The 17222-nt window shown below is 34.8% G+C and overlaps 2 protein-coding genes across 5 annotated transcripts in view; one reads left to right on the top strand and one right to left on the bottom strand.

The window, feature by feature from the left end:
- The window catches only part of LOC129004334 (39S ribosomal protein L50, mitochondrial), a 49544-nt gene extending 39163 nt beyond the window's left edge, over positions 1-10381 (bottom strand). The window contains exon 1 of one of the 4 annotated variants that reach the window (XM_054432893.1): positions 10280-10381. In XM_054432893.1, coding sequence (XP_054288868.1) covers positions 10280-10312 — 33 coding nt within the window. In that variant the 5' untranslated portion in view covers positions 10313-10381. Of the gene's footprint in view, positions 1-9336; positions 9417-10005; positions 10095-10279 lie in introns of those variants that run through there. The other 3 variants (XM_054432908.1, XM_054432922.1, XM_054432916.1) reach the window with 3 other exon arrangements.
- Positions 10382-10418: 37 nt separating this feature from the next.
- The window catches only part of LOC129004362 (mediator of RNA polymerase II transcription subunit 13), a 204351-nt gene continuing 197547 nt past the window's right edge, over positions 10419-17222 (top strand). The window contains exon 1 of the mRNA XM_054432934.1: positions 10419-10596. Coding sequence (XP_054288909.1) covers positions 10528-10596 — 69 coding nt within the window. The 5' untranslated portion in view covers positions 10419-10527. The remainder of the gene's footprint in view (positions 10597-17222) is intronic.

Below are 17222 nucleotides of genomic sequence, written 5' to 3'. Positions count from 1 at the left end.
AAACACATTAAGTTAAGTTACTTGATAGCAGCTTCAATATAACATTGTTAAAATAGGCCTTCTACGCCGCGCCGCCAGTGATGATAAAAGAGGCCACGAATAGGCCTGAAAAATCAACCTGAAAATCTTTATATACACAGAAAGCGCATCAAAGAGCACCGACCGAAACCAACATCATTGCTTTTAAAACTGAGCACAGGAAAAGAATACTCTTAAGATTAAAAAATAATTGGTAATCAAATTTTGATAAAGGACGTTAACTTATAGCCTAAGTTTATGTTGTTTGTGTTAACGAATTTCCCATATAGGGAATAAGCTATTACCGTAGTACTCATGGTAAGACCTGGACCCGGGACCGATTTCCTTTTTTGTTTTGTGGTCCCTAGAGGCCAAAAACACCATCCGTTCAAATTCATATATATATATACAAGTTTTACGAGAAGCCATCAAAATTTGACTACCAGCTTGCTTTTCAACAGTTGATACAGGATTTTAGAAAAAAAGGATTAAAAACATTATATTGTTCGCCAATGGGATGTGTCAGGGACTTGATTCCACCCTCCATTTTTATTGACAACATAAAAAAATTTCAAAGGTCTACCGGTGCTAGCGTAAATGTCATAGTTTATGAGGAAATGTCAACTAGAAAACTAAGAAATGGCCTTTCATATGTTGAATTTGTCAAGATGCTACAACAATCCTTCGGTGTCCCAAGACAGTCTCATATTTCCAACATTCAAGAAACCTTCTCAAATGGTACCGAAGCTGTTTGTGTTGATGATTCTGGCAACAGGGGAGACCATTCCTCAAGTGATCTTTCCCAACATGACACCATGTCTTCTGAATCTCTTGTAAATTCTACTGATCTAACCAACATGGACACAGCAAACATTACATCACCAACTACTGAGCTGCACCCTACTGCCTCCGGTCCTATACTGCTAGAGTCTGCACTCAGTGATAAAGTGAGAGTGTCTCCGGGTGTTCTCACTCACAGTGAGACACTAAAGCAGAGTAATGGTGTGTGTGCGGGGGTTGCTGTGATCAGCCCAAGTGTAAATATTAAGGAAGTATGTAAATCTAAATGTCAAATTAATGTAAAAAATACCACTGTAAATAGTACTATGTTAGATGAACAAATCGATGAAGTTTTTTTTAGAAATAACAAAACAAATAACATATTACCGGTAGCTGCAATTATGGATGATTTTTATTTTACTGTAAATAATAATGCTAAAACAAATAACAATGAAAATCAAGAATACTTAAAAATTTTACAGGTTAATATCCAGTCTATTAGGAACAAAATGTTAGAATTAGAACACTTTTGTGCCATAGAGCAAGTGCAGGTAATATGTGTGTCTGAACATTGGTTAGAGGAGCGGGAAGTTGAATTCTTTGTTCCTAAAGATTTTATTGCTGCAGATATCATGTGTAGGAAAAGTATAAAAAATGGTGGGGTAGGAATATTTTTAAGAGAAGGGTTAACATTCACCAAAATAGATGTTAGCTTATTTTGCATTGAGCTTCATTGTGAATTTAGCTGTATTAAAATAATTGATTATGATCTTATAGTTTTAAATGTTTACAGATCCCCTAGTGGTGATATTGGTTTGTTTCTGGAAAATGTTGAGCTTGCTGTGAAAAAGCTGTTAAAGTCATTTAAATTTGTAGCCATTGCAGGTGATTTTAACATAGAAATGATAAAAATGGAAAAAAAGACATCTATTGAATTTGCCAATCTGTTGCGAAGTCTAAATTTAGTTTGTACAAATAAAAAACCTACAAGAGGAAAATCATGTATAGATAATATAATTGTAAACTTTTCATCAAATTTATATAACATAAATACAGTAGGAGGTTGTTTTGCAGACCATAAACCTTTAATATTAGATTTTTTTCAGAAAACTATAAAACAATGTAACAACTCAAAAGAAGGAACAAAACAAATAATACGAAGGCAAAATGAAAGTAATATTAAACACTTTGTTGATCAATTGGTACGGTACAAGAGAAATGGGAAATGATAATGGACTATAAAATGGGTAAAATAAATGAGCAATTACTTTTTGATGAATTTTTTAAGAGATTAGTATCTTTGTGGCATTTTAGTTCCCCATTAGTTAAGTGCAAACAAAACAATAGACATAAGAAAGGAAAACTTAATTGGTATAATGAAAAGTTAAGGAAACTTAGGGAAAAAATGTTTCTTTGTTTTTCTGTTTATAAGAGCTTACTCAAACATAAATCAAATAATTTGGAAAATGCCTATAGAACCTATATTGATTGTAAAAAGGCCTACAATCGTGAAATAAAATTAGCCAAAAAGCAAGGTTTTGAAAGATATATTGATAAGGCCCCCAACAGTTGCAAGGCTGCTTGGGAAGTTATATCGCATGAATATTCTCCTACATCAACTAAGTCGGAGGTTTTGGATGCTGACAATCTCAATAACTATTTTATTGAATGTGTTAATGAGCTAGAAAACAAAATCCCTCTCACCTACACACCTGCGCATGAGTTGCTGGGGACTCCCCCTATAGGACAATTACATTTCCAATGGAGGGAGGTATCATGGCAAGAAGTTAACAATGTTGTAGCTAATTTCTCAAATTCAAAAGCTATGGATCATTACTGGTTTTCAAATTATAGCATCAAACAAATAATTCATTTTATAAGTGAGCCTCTGGCTTTTTGTATTAGGAAATGTTTGAAAATTGGTTATTTCTCTGACCTTCTCAAAATTTCTAAAATTATTCCAGTATATAAAAAAGGTGATAAAAATCTTCCTAGTAATTATCGCCCTATTTCAATAGTGCTAATCTTTTCCAAAATTTTTGAATGTCTCATGCATAAACAAATAAATGAATATTTTGAAAATAACAATTTATTGACAAATTCACAGTTTGGATTTCGAGAGGGTAAATCAACAACTGCAGTTGTCTTAGAAGTAATTAATAAATCTTTAAATGCATTTGAAAATAAAGAAACTGTTTCAAACTTTATTTGATCACAAAAGCTTTTGACTCTGTACCTTTTGATATTTTATTCAAAAAACTTGAATTTTATGGTAATAAAGGTGAAACTTAAAAATTTAAAAATCCTATTTAACTAAAAGAAAGCAGTATGTATCTGTTGGAGGCAGTCAGTCTAGCTAGATTGGTTGAAGTAGGTGTTCCACAGGGCTCGGTTTTGGGACCCTTCTTGTTTTTAATCTCGATAAATGACCTGCCGAAGAATGTTGATGTAGACACTGTTGTATATGCTGATGACACAACTTTGATTGCAACAAATAGAGATATCCATGAGCTTGATTTAATTACTAATGAATCAATAACATCAGCACTCAATTGGTTTTCTTCAAATAAATTGACGTGTAATCAAGAAAAAACAGAGAAAATTCTTTTGAGTCTATCCCCACTTGACAATGAATTAAAATCTGTAAAATTATTAGGATTCCAAATTGATTCAAAATTAAATTGGCAAGAGCACATAGAAATCACTTGTAAAAAAATTTCCAGAGTAAATTATCCAATTTAGAAACTCTGAGATTTTGTTAGTAATGAATACCTTCGGATTACTTATTTTGGTTTTTTTTCAATCTCATATTTCTTACGGGATTATACTATGGGACACTCCCCCCACACCCATGAAATTCTTTTATTACAAAAAAAGTCATACGAACAATCTGTGGGGCTGGCCCTGTGGATAGCTGTCGACTTCTTTTTACAGACCTTAAAATTATGACCGTTGTAAATTTGTATATTTTTCACATACTCCTCTACACTAAAGCCAATCTTCATCAATTCACTTGTAGAGAGAGTATACACTCTTACAATACAAGAGGCAAATCCAATCTAGATATCCCTGCCCATAGATTGGCCAAAACAGATAACTGCCATAAAATAAATTGCATACGGTTTTTTTACAAATTAGGTCTGGCACCAAAACAGGTTCCTTTTAATAGGTTTAAGTCAAAAATGTTTGAGTGGCTCATCCAAAATCCATATTACTGTATAACAGAGTACTTAGTTTCTGATGTTAATATTAATTTTTAATTTAGAACCCACTGTATTTTATAGCCTTAGTTTTTATTTCTATTGTTGACTATGTCTATTCCTTGTAAAAGGTCAATGACAATAAAGATCTTGATTCTTGATATATACCGGGTGTCCAGCCTAAAGTTTTCCAATAGCTAACTTTTTAATTTTAAATCTGACAAACAACTTCTTATGGGGGACTTCCCTTTATTTTTTATTCTGCATTTTGGGGTGATTTCGAAATTTTTCTAAATGGCCGCCATTTTCCAATATGGCGGACAACTTTGTTTTTTCTTATGGAACACCCTGTATTTTATGGTGTTTTTGGATACTACAGGTTATTTTAAGACATTTTTGTTCTTAGGTATTTTTTCATAAAACCAATGGTTAAGGAGATATGAACGGTTGAAGTTTATTTTCCGCCATAAGAAATGCCTTAAGTTTTCCAAGAAGAGTTTGCTTATTATACAATAATAATAGGGTGGACTTTCATAAGCAGGACTCCAAAAAACCGTATAAAAATATCGTAATACATCAAACTTATTACTATCGATACATGGATAGATCAAACTGAATACTATCGATGCAATTGTCCTACTAGATGCATCACTCTTTTTCAAACTACACGCAATTATCAAAAGAAAAAAAGTAGTTACTTTCCTGTTAAAGTGAACATTCATTATTATCAATGATTTCTTTTCGATATATGTATCGATATTTTATTTGTTTGTTTTGATATATTGATATTAAAAAATTGAAACTTATCAGCTGTCTAGTGCTAGTGATCGTCAAAACTAGAAATTTCAAATCTTGAAACCAAAACAAAAAAAAATTGAATCCCAAATCTCAAAACCTAAACACCAAACTTCTCTTAGTTACCTGGTCTACCTAAGGTTGCTAAAAATACAGGTAATGATAACATTTTCACTATGCGATCAAAACTGAAAGAGATTGACTTCTTATTCAGATATAATAACAAAAATTATTATGTGTCTGATAAACTTCAAACCCAAAACATATATTTTTTATAAATAACTAAATTTAAAATAAATGAAACTCCCCTAACAGCACCAGATATCCATTGAACATTCAAATTGGTTGAAATATGTCTAAAGATATCTACATGTAATTAAATGATGTTTAAAATATCTTATCTAAGAAACCTGTACAATATCTGTTAAAATATTCTTTAGATATTTAATAGATATTAAAAGTTTCACAGTAGATATTTATATAATGTTTAGATGCAATCTACCCTAAAAAAATTGTAGATATATATTTAGTACTAGATATCTACAGGTATTAACAAATATCCTGTAAATATCAATCCTACAATGACGATTGGAGATTGATTATAAAGACGATAAATGTTGCTAAGTGCATTTATTTATTTATTTATTCACGGTAACACCATTTATACAATAGTAGTTAGCATAATCAATTACAAGATGGCATAATTAACAACGACACTACATTACTAATGCAATTGCATTATTGTTTTATCAAGAATATTGAATGTTACAGTTAGCCTTATTAAAACACAGTCTGATCTAAAGTCATCCAACAAACCAACAAACACTAATCAAACTAAAACTTAATTGTAGTTTTTATATGGTTATTTTGGTAGGATAAATTATTAGTATGACGCCCTGGCGTCTGGTGGTAAACTGAGTCGAGGTAAGAAGGTAGCAGAGACACATGTCCTGAATCCTAGCAGGGGGAGCAGGAACTTAAAAATATTACGTCATTGGACTCACAGACCGAAGACACCAATCTAAATAGGGTTAAAGTGCAGCAAAAATTATACTATAGAATTAATTTGCACAATGAAAATCTTGATAGTTTTTTTTTTATAGAAAATGAACAAAAAACCATTACGAGCACACCTTTAGACCAAAAACGTATTGTATATAGTAATGTGACGAAAAATCCATAAAATAATTTTTTTACACTTCACATCTAATAATGTACTAAAACTAGAAGATATAAACATTATGTGGTGACGATTTCAGTTCATTATTGTTGTTTTTCATGAAGTTACAAACAGAGAACACACTTGCCCCACCTCACCTTGTGTTAATGGTGTGCTGTTTGCTCTATTGCTACCAGCTTGTGTGTAAACAATTGTTATAAACAAAACAATAATAATGAATGACACAAAAATGTCAGCAGTTTCAAAAATAAAAGTGTCAACATTTTCAATTTTGAAACCTTTGAATCTCGAAACTGGCTGATCGAATCTCGAAACTGAAACTTTTCCAAAGTTTTGATGGTTTTGAGATTTGAGATTCGGTTTTGGCACATCACTACAGCTGTCAACTACGATAATAAATATTGTTCAGTACCGGTATTAACAAACAATATAAAAAATTTAAATATTGAAATAAAACTGTTCTAAACTACCTAACCTAACTAACCAAACTTGGTGTAAAATTTAAAAAATCCGTTTGATAGCCTACTGTATGCCTTTTCTGTTATCAAACGGGATTTTGAAACGGTAACTTAGCCTACAGCAAGTTTGGTTAGTTTAGAATAGTTTCATTTCTTAATCCAATATAGGCTAACTTATTATTTTTTCCTAAACAAGATCAGTTCTTAATCCGATCTCTAATACGAGCTATAATTCAATATACTCGGTTATTGAATCAAGTATAAATTAGGAAGGTATGGGGGTTTAGTGAGTGGGAGAAAATTTTGCGCCGTTCCGGCCAAACCTCGCATGCGGGGTTGGTTCGGCAGATTGGCCACAACCTAAACCCCAACTCTCACTTGTTAGCTGCGGAGAGCTACCTTCTGCCACTGGGTGTTGGTCCACCTACAGAACCAAGTGAGGGGGGCCCTAGACTAAGGTGTAATGCGATCCGTGCCAAGAGTCTTGTGGCACTGGGGGCCTAATATTCAGTGTCTTAACGGAGCCTTCTGGGAACCAGGGGTAACCCAGTCGTACGCACCCCTTACCTCTCTAATCGGGTCACTGGGGAGGTGGACTTAAATACCCGGTATTCGTGAGAACAATGTAGACAATCTGACCCAAATGGAGGAGGAAGGTCTACTGAAATCTGACGATGACGACAAGCTCGCAGAAACCGGAAAGGAACGAAAAACGACTTTCCAGGGGCGAGTTGCAAAGATGGAGGATAGCGGATGCTTAAGCCAAAGGCGAAAAGGTGCTATCCAGAAGTGAGAGGAGGCTGGTGTGGGCTGCCAAGCACCCTAACTCTGCTGCCTGCAAAGCCAGTTCCTCCGGGAACTAGGATGCTGGGAAAAAGCAGAGCAAGGGTGGTACCCCCAAAGCTGACTCTACTGAAGCCTCCAGGAAGAAAGGTGGAGGTTGTGCTGACGCAGCCACAAAGGATTGGCTGGTCAAGCAAGTTCAGGAGCTGAGTCCTTTCGGGGAAATCTCGCTACGGCTTGCCCCAGCCAGAGACCTTGTGAAAGCTGTGAAGGTATATATATGTGCCCAGCCCTACAAGGTCTGCGTATGAGATCCCTTGGCCTAATGATGGGAGATCAAAGGGAAAAACAGGTCACCATAGTCAAAAGGCTCTCACGGTTCACCAAAGACCTGGGATTTGACGGAGAATGAGGATCTGTGAACGAGGGTGCACAATAAGCTGTTCTAGCTGCGATGCAATCCCATGGTAACTTGTAAGCCTGGCCCTCTATTAAAAAAAAAAGTATAAATTAGATACCGGTACATAGATTTGCTATGTCTGTTTATCTGTCTGTCTGTAATTTAAATGTATTTGAAGATATTAAAACAGATGGAATAACTTATGGGTCGTAAAGGAAAACAAAAATTTTGATATATCGAAAAGAAATCATCGATAAGTTAATAATGAATGTTCCCCTTAACAGAAAAGTACCAAAGAGTAGGCCTAACTTACATCAAAGTTAGGATATTGCGCATGCCAAATTTAAGTTAGATTTTTCACAAAATAACTTTAACCGAAACTTAAAACTTACTTTATCAGTTTAAATGTAAATAACTTAACTTATTTCATCATTTAATTATGGTATTGTTAACTTAAGTTAACTTGTTCAGCCCGAAGTGTACCACCGGTGGTACACGTCGGAATTTGGGGACTTATTAAAAATACGATACCAGATATAGTAACTTAACCAAAAAGACGAAACTAAATTAACACGTAATATTAATAGGATTAAAAAAAAAATCTTTTGATATTGTCTTGTTTGCACTGAAACTTTGCTATGAGTGTGAAATTACGTAGTTTTATGAGTGTACCACCGATGGCGCACGTCAACCGGGGCGTAATTCTGGAGTTCCTGCCAGTGGACGTGCGTCACGTGCGCCACACGCTCTTCTTGCGGATAGCACGAGTTGACCAAGCTGGAGGGACCTGTCAGAAAAAATAGGAAAAGATGTGTTTTTTGCTACAAGGACAGTGCAAAAGAAAAAGGTAACGAAACAGCTAGGAAGCTAGCAAAAAGAGTAGTAACTTTCTGCAATGAATGCGAAGGAAACCCATTTATGTGTATACAATGTTTTAATAAGAACCACTAAGGACTAAAGACATGGACTTTTCAATGTGTTTCAAATTGTAAATCAATTATTAGGGATGTTACATTCATGGCATTTTTCTTTTCTTATTGTAACTCATAACAATAAACAAGCAATCTTTTTATAATAACTAGCCTACATTAGGAAACAATATTTTACATTTTTACACAATTTGGATAATACTGAAGCATTTTTGTATTCAATACAACTTGTTCCCATTAAATTAATTTGTTATTTATTTCCCTATTAAACATTAGGTATAATATAAGGTAAAAATGTAAGTGTAATAAAGTTCTAAGAAACGGGACTAACTTATTTTTCAAAGTATGGCTTGGTAAAAAAAAATTGCACGTGCGCCACAGGTGGCCACAATGTGTTTTTATTAACCTTAACTATGAATACACAGTTTATATATCTCAGAAAAGCTCCGAACACACTTCTAAAAAGCATCAAATCAAATGGAAACAATGCGCCACCGGTGGCACACGTCGGAGTTTTGGAAAGTTGGCCGTGCGCCACCGGTGGCGCATGTCGGAGCTATGGTAAGTTCAAAAACTGATGACTAATTTCCGTCGGGCTGAACGTGTTAAGTAGGCTAAGTATAAGTTAACACATGTTTTAAAATTTAAATAAGATAATAGAATATAAACAATAAGATATAAAGATATAAATTTAAATAAGATATAAACAAAAGAAATAACAACTAACTTACGGTACTATTTAATTTGATAGTATTTTTGGAGTCCTGCTTATGAAAGTCTAACTTAAACTTACCCCAAGGTAGAGCCGGCCTTAGGCAGGTGCAGATGCAGCCACACAGCGCACCTTGGTACAAATAGGTACCGTACCGTAGGCTTCAAGAAAGTTTTAAAAGACCATGAACTTTACATAAATTAATTTAAGTTAACACAGGGTAGGCTAAGTACGGTACGGTAAGTTAACTTACCTATGCCAACTTAAGTACGAAAGAAGAAAAATGGAAAAGTACCGGTAGGCTAAATTATGTTATAAATGCTAATTCAGGCCTAAGTTACCGTTAACTTAGGCCTACCTAACTTAATATAAGTTAGTTAATACTATGATATTTTTTTAGTTTGCCTAAGTTAGGTAGGCCTAGGCTAAGTTACTTAAGTTATTGTAAACAGGCTTTTTCAAGCAAACTTAGGAAAAGCCCTAAGATTACCTTTTTTTTACCAAAAAATCTTTCAAACTTTTGATTAGCAATTCATCCCTATGAGATAAAGGGTCAGCGAAAAATTAAAGAATGTGTCAATGGCTTTTTCCAAAACCCGGATAAGAGCCTAACTTAAGTTAGTTAGAACCTTAGCACATCTAACCTAAAATATATAAAGCAGGCTGATAACTTAGTCTTAGATAGCCCTGTAGTTCATTATATTACAGCCAAACAACGAAAGTAACTAAAATAATACGTTTGTAACTTACTGCAGAAATATTAAAAAAATCAAAAGAACCTCATTATAATAATAGTGGTCTACAAATTAGTTTCTCAAAGGTTGTTTTTATTAACCTTAACAAACCAGAATAGGTCTTAACTTGCAGACCAAAAAAGTATGCGAATCAATACGAGCTATAGAGGGACATTAAGCATTGCTTGATATATAAGAACGATTTATGGTATTTATTAGACAATTTACAAGCCAATAACAAAATTAACTATTGTAAAATTGAAAATACTAAATAATCCTAATATACTTACTTTTGACAACACATGCTTTATGAGCGCTGCCATGACAGTTATTGCTTCATATCACGTGATCAATATTGACCAATAGGATGCGCCAAGACTCTGCGCTTGTTGTGCTATCCATCCGCCATTTTACAGTCGCCATTGAAAGGTGAAAATCGTTCTGTGTCATAGTGGATTAATTCTATGTTTAATGTGGTTAATAATCTTTTTATTCAGTGTCTAGTGCTAAATTGGATACTTAAGAAGATGGATAAACTATGACGCATCAGAGTCATCAAACAAACGGAGCTAGTTTAGAGGATTGCCACACAAACTTCTTTGCTCTGGTAGGCTAAGTTGTTTTCTCCGTACCCTAGTTCTAAATTTTATCTTACTTTACACTGATATTTCGGTTGTCTGACTAAAAATTAATACGTTTATTTGCTAATAATACACCATTGAACGTCTTTCAGACTTTTTTGAAGTAATAGGTTCACTAAAAGGTCTTGTAAGACGTTAGAAATGTCTTGTCCTTTCTTGAGTGTAAAGTTGTAGAAAGTGTCACGCTTGGCATATCACTACAAGAAATTGATTAATTTCTAATTTTGACAAGCATTGCAGATATCTGTTTGATTTAGATTTTAATGGATAATTGTATTTGCAAACTAAACCCATTCTATTCTATTAAAACGTTCGAAAGATGTAAACTTAGGCTAGGTCTAGTAAGCAAAACGTCAGTGTTCTAACTTAAGTTGCCTTGTCTTCTAAAACATCATCCTTGAAACACTAAACTTTAAAACATAACCTATTTTACCAACTTTTGGGAAACTTAACCAAATGTTATTATAACATCTGCTTGACGATTTCTTTTCCTAAGAACTCATTTCCTGAATAAAATATGGGAATTACCTAACTTAATTTAGCCTAACTTTCATTTAACCTATTAAGATTGTGGAATGAAAGGGGATGACTAACTTTCTATTGACTGATTCATAAGTTAAGTAAAATAAGTTAGGTAAGTTATCCCTACTAAGACTTGATAAGCAATAAGTTAAGTTTATTAACTTAGTAGGCCTATTGCAAGACAAGGCAAGTTGAATATTTCGCAATTTATTCAAATAAATAACTTAAATGCCTACCTATTGACTTTGACCATGGATACTTAGCGTACCGTACTTTAAGTTAAGTTACAGTTTCTTAACTTCACTGGGCTAACTTAATGCACAATAAAACTATGGATACGAAACTTGTGTGAAGCTGGCAATAACTTAGCAATAGGCCTAACTTAAGTAATTTAATGCGCGCACCTTAAAAATATATTGCTGGCCGTTTTGCGGGAAAATACGGCCGTGAACCATATAACCGATAATGTCAGCAGATAGAGGACACTTTAACGGACACGACAGTAGCCTATCAATATCATGTAACTTAGGCCTACCTCTAGGGAGTAAGTTAGGGGGGAGGAGTAAAGTCAGCAATAGGTATTAGGCGGGCCTAATAAAATCTAATGCTGGCCGTTTGCGGAAAAATACGGCCGCGAACCATATTACCGATAATGTCAACAGATAGAGGACACTAACGGACACGACAGTATCAATATCATCCCTACCTAGGGAGTAAGTTAGGGGGGGGATAAAGTCAGCAATAGGTATTAGGCGGCCTAATAAAATCTAAGTTAATGCTGGCCATTTGCGGAAAAATACGGCTGCGAACCATATTACCGATAATGTCAACAGATAGAGGACACTTAAATAGACACAACAGTATCAATTTTTATTATGTACCCAGGGAGTAATTTAGGCGGGCCTAATAAAATCTATTGCTGGCCGTTTGCGGAACTTGCTGACTTTACCCCCCCCCCTAAATTACTCCCTGGGTACATGATATTGGTACTGTGGTGTCCTTTAAAGTGTCCTCTATTTGTTGACATTATCGGTAATATGGTTCGCGGCCGTATTTTTCTGGAAAACAGCCGCAATAGATTTTTTTATTGCGTGTGCACTACTTATTGCTGACTTTATACCCCCTAAATTACTCCCTGGGTACATGATATTGATACTGTCGTGTCTGTTAAAGTGTCCTCTATCTGTTGACATTATCAGTAGGCCTAATATAGTTTGCGGCCCTATTTTCCCGCAAAACAGCCAGCAATGGATTTTATCAGGCCCGCCTACCGGTACTTCTTATTGCTGGCTTTACACCCCCCCCCCCAACTTACTCCCTAGGTAACTTACATGGTATTGATACTGTCGTGTCCTCTATCTGTTGACATTAACGGTAATATAGTTCACGGCCGTATTTTTCTGGAAAACGGCCAGCAATAGATTTTTTAAGGCGCACACACTACGTATTGCTGAGTTTTTGCCAGGTTCACACCAATGGAGAGGAAAATATCGTTTATCGATGAGGCCTATAGGCCTACTTACTTTGTATGTTACTGGTAACTTAGGCCTACTGATTACGGTAACATTAAAAACTTATAGAATTTAAAAAATTGGTGTAGCCTAGCTAAGGCCTATAAATCAGAATCTGCTTCTTGTAAATCCAAAAATGTTGTTGCAATGACCCAACTAACTTAGTTTTAACTTCTCATGTCATCTTCGGGCGTCCAGTAGATGAAATCACTTCATAAAAAAGTCGTTGATAAGTTAACTTCTAAGGCTATTGTAGGCCTAGGCCTACATTTTTCAAGTTGAACAGGAACATAGAAACAATAAAAAGGTACATTCTTGATTAGTATAACGAAAGATTGGAAGACTAAAAATTTGGTAACTTAAGTTCACACAGCTCAACCTAACCTAGCCTAGGCATTTATTAACAATCTCTCTTTCTCGAGGAATAAAAAAAAATAGGTTAAATGAACATTTAAAACTTCATAATATAATTCATGCACACACACAACAGACAACATTTATTTGTTAATACTTAATGACAAATCACTTCAGCTTCAGCACACTCACAACACTTTCATTTTAATAATCATAATAAGTTTAACACTTGACTTTCAGTTTTCAAGCAGCTCAAGTCAATAGTAGGTAGACCTAAACAAACAAACACCTTCACAATACACAGTTCCAACCAGTAACCAAAGAAACTACTAGCTACTGGTCCAAGATATATATACAGTAAAGCTATTACACAAAAAGCTGTTATCCCAGGAACCGATCCGAGGCCTTCTGTGCATGTGGAAAGCAGAGGTGCCCGTGGGTACAGAACGTCGAGTATAAAAAACGATATATTCATTTGAGTTAATGTAGGACAGATACCAAACCTCAGCCAAAATCTTTTGTATTTTTCCTAAGCCTCAAAATTAGGCCTTTAGTGCAAAATGTTACAGGCCAATTTTCTACTTTTCTTCTTCTTACAAGTAGGCCTAGCTTTAATTAAGGTTAACAGTTCTACACAATTTTTTTTAGGTTCTGTCAATGGTTCTAGGAGAGGCGAAGCGACAAAAAAATGTTGATTTCAAAATGTGTTGTTGAAATGGCGGGCAACGAAATGTGTCGATTAGCGTAACGTTTTTCCGTTGCATGTTACGCACAGTTAGGCCTATAGTTGTTGAAATTACATAGGCCCTAACCCTTACCAATGGAAAGATGAGATTCTGAAGTTTCATTTTATTAGAATGAACCTTATAACAAGTAAATCAATCTTAGTAAGATACATTTGACTGAAAGGAAAAAAAAACGCTAACTCGCGAACGCCATGTTTTTTTGCGTAATCGTAAAAGATGAATCATTTCAAAAAATCATAGCAGACTTAATTTTTGTTTCTAACAAAAACAAGTGGTACTAGGGTAGGTACTAAGCATGAAGTGAACTTTCATTCTGTAAAAAGTATAATGTCATATTAATACATTCCAACGGCTGATGAACAGTTTGTAAAAGCCAATTTTTACGTATTGCTCATGTGGCGAATCGACAAAAATTGCCAATTTCTAAATCGCATATATATATATATAGCCTAATGTGAAATGTACAAAAACGCTGTTTTATATATGCTCTTATAGACGAAGGACAGTAGAATTCAATGTTGTCAGGCTGGTCACACGAATAGAAGCTTTGGATTTTTAAAAGCCAAAGGAACGGAACAGTTTGTCATTGTCTAACCTAAAATAGCGGCGTCGTCGTAAGTTTTAATCCGATAGCAAGACGAAGTGTGGGTTTTATCCCTAATTTTACAGTGTAATGTTCGTTTTAGTTTAGTGTTTTGTATTAAACTTAGATGTAATACTGTATTCATGCATTATTTTGCATAAATATTTAATATACACGTGTGTTCCAAAATAGGATAAAAAGTCAGTCAAGTTTGTGGCCCTAACAGCTGATCGGTTGTTTTGTTTACATTTTTGCTTATGTGAAAACAAACTATTCTATCGCTTATTTTATTTAGTTATTCTTTATATATATAGAATGATATTATTGGCTTCAAAAAATGTATGGTTTTATGATATTGATTTATTATTCGAGGTCATTTGTGGATCTATCAAAGTGTAGTTGTAGAAATTGATGTTTTCCAATTTTTCCGTGTTATTGCTAGTTAATCCATAAAAATAATTCTTTTGTGTATACAATTTGCATACGGTATTTTGAATTGTGCAATAAAAATTTACGTTACATGGTAACACGTGTTTGCTTTTAGAAAAAGAAATTGAAAAATATATATAGGCTATTTATTTTTTTTCCTTTTTTAAAAAAATCTACCTTTCTAAAATTGGTTTCTATTACCATTTTTGAATTCTACTGACTATTACGAACAAAATGAATATACGGTTCAATAGTTTACCTCTACTATTAATTTTATACAGATTTTTTTATAACTCCCTTACAAATTAACCAAAACAAGCCACAAAGCACATACTGAAAATTGGTTTTGCCACTCCTAGGGCAAAAATTTTTCCTTGTAATGTCCTGGGAAATAGCCTACAATGTATGTTAGGCCTACTTAAGTAAGTTTATATACCTACTATACTGTATGGTAGAACACAATTTATACAGCTCTAAAGTAAACTTAACCCATGTAGGCCTACATACAGTAAAAAATGGCCTGCCAGTAAGTTAAAGAGATTTGTAGTAGCTGCCAGATGCAGCGTTAAAAATACTGATTGTGCTACATTCTATATCGATGTCTTAAGTTATTATATCTTGTGATTGATATTTATACTGAACCTAACATTTTATCAAGTATTAAGTTATATCGTAGGCATAGGTTCTTTGCGGAACTGTACTGAAACCGTCTAAAGTCACAAATCTTTTAACACGTTCGCGGCGGCATGGGAGCGATCGCTCCCATACAGAACCCTAATGCCATCCTGGTGGGTGCGATCGCTCCCAAGCTGCAATGCGGTACGAAATGATTTTATTTTTAAGCCAGGATTAGAGCTAGAAACTTGAAACCTCGCACAGTACTGCTCAATAGTATACTGTATTTTGTTGTGGTGTAGGTTGGTAGTAAATTTCCCAGTAAAATCCCCGTTTGGCAATTTTAAAATCTACTTTTCGTCCCGTCTTTTTCCCTCCATTTGGCAATACAATTCCAATGGGACCGGCTACGTTCCAAGCAGTGCTGCTGTCTGTGGGTGTTCAGCGAACTACGTCGACTCTCGTTGTAAAGCAGGACATCCTCGCACGTTATTTGCTATTCGTCAGACCGAAATTGAAAAGGCAATCAAGTTTGTTCGGCGCTGAGGGCTGCGCTGTACTGGGGATACGCCCGCCATTTGACGTGCCGCCGCGAACGTGTTAACTTAAACTTAGCATTAAAAGCTAGACCTACGTTATTTAGGCCTAACTTACCCAACAAAATGCGGTTAGGCCTAACTTCCTCCCGACTCCAAGCTTTTAAGTTACGGTGGACAGTTTAAAAGTTCAATGACAAATAAAATAATCTTTTAAGTAAAAATACCCCCGCCGCAGCAAACCTGCAAACTAAGCGAATTTATAATTGTCTGATTGGATTTACACTAAAATTATCACATTTATTCCCTATTTAAATAATTAGTTTAACAAGTACTTCTAGGTTGCTGCAACAGGGAGGGTAAAAAGTTTTTTTTTATGTTAATAGTTTATGAAATTAATGCATTTTCCAAATCTGATCAAAATATGTTCATAAACGAGCAAACTACAACAGTTTACTTATTCTCCATAAGAATAACATGGAAATTTTAAATTTACAGTTTTTTGGAATTTTCTTTGTTACCATTAGGCGCATAATAACGCTTCAATAAACTAAATTATTTGTTTTTTTTTAAGCTCTACAAAATGGTTTAGAAATAAAATGCTAAATGTTTACCCCATAAACCCCTGTTCCCATAGGCCGATCATGCTGGTTCGTGAACTCGTTCGAATAAACGTAGGTTTACACGTTTGTACCAAATTTCATCAATATCGGATGATTTTTGCTCGAGGTATCGGGCTAACGGACACATATATATATGAATTTGAACGGGTGGTATTTTTGGCCTCTAGGGACCTCAAAACGAAGAAGTAAATCGTTCCCGGGTACAGGTCTTACCATGAGTACTAGCCTATGGTAATAGCTTATTCCCGATATGGGAAATTCGCTAAAAGGTAAAGGCCAAAAAGTTAAACCCTGCTAAGGTAAAACGTCTCTGATTCACTGAAGCAGCTGATGACTAGCCTATCAAACACAGCCTCTTTACCACTAAGACGCAGCAAAGGTGCCGCAATGTATTGTAAAAAACAATATATTTTTTAACCGAAACTCAATTTTTAAGTTAGAGTCTAAAATAAACTGCCTACTTTGCCATGTTCTTGGATGACGATGTTAATGTCATGTAATCACGTTTTATGTTCACATTTTGCCACAATCGTAGTGTTGACAATGATGATGCCCTCAGTGATCACGGGAGATGTACACAATTTCACTTTGATTGCATGGATGTTTCGCACTAGGAACGGGAGCCGCTCGGATTATTTTGTCATCCACGGCCGGAAGTACCCTAAATCGTAGA

The sequence above is a fragment of the Macrosteles quadrilineatus genome, unplaced genomic scaffold, assembly GCF_028750875.1.
Source record: "Macrosteles quadrilineatus isolate MER2022 unplaced genomic scaffold, UCM_ALF_1.0 Scaffold_1__1_contigs__length_201487025, whole genome shotgun sequence".
Taxonomy (NCBI): domain Eukaryota; kingdom Metazoa; phylum Arthropoda; class Insecta; order Hemiptera; family Cicadellidae; genus Macrosteles; species Macrosteles quadrilineatus.
This window is presented reverse-complemented; position numbering and strand designations above follow the sequence as displayed.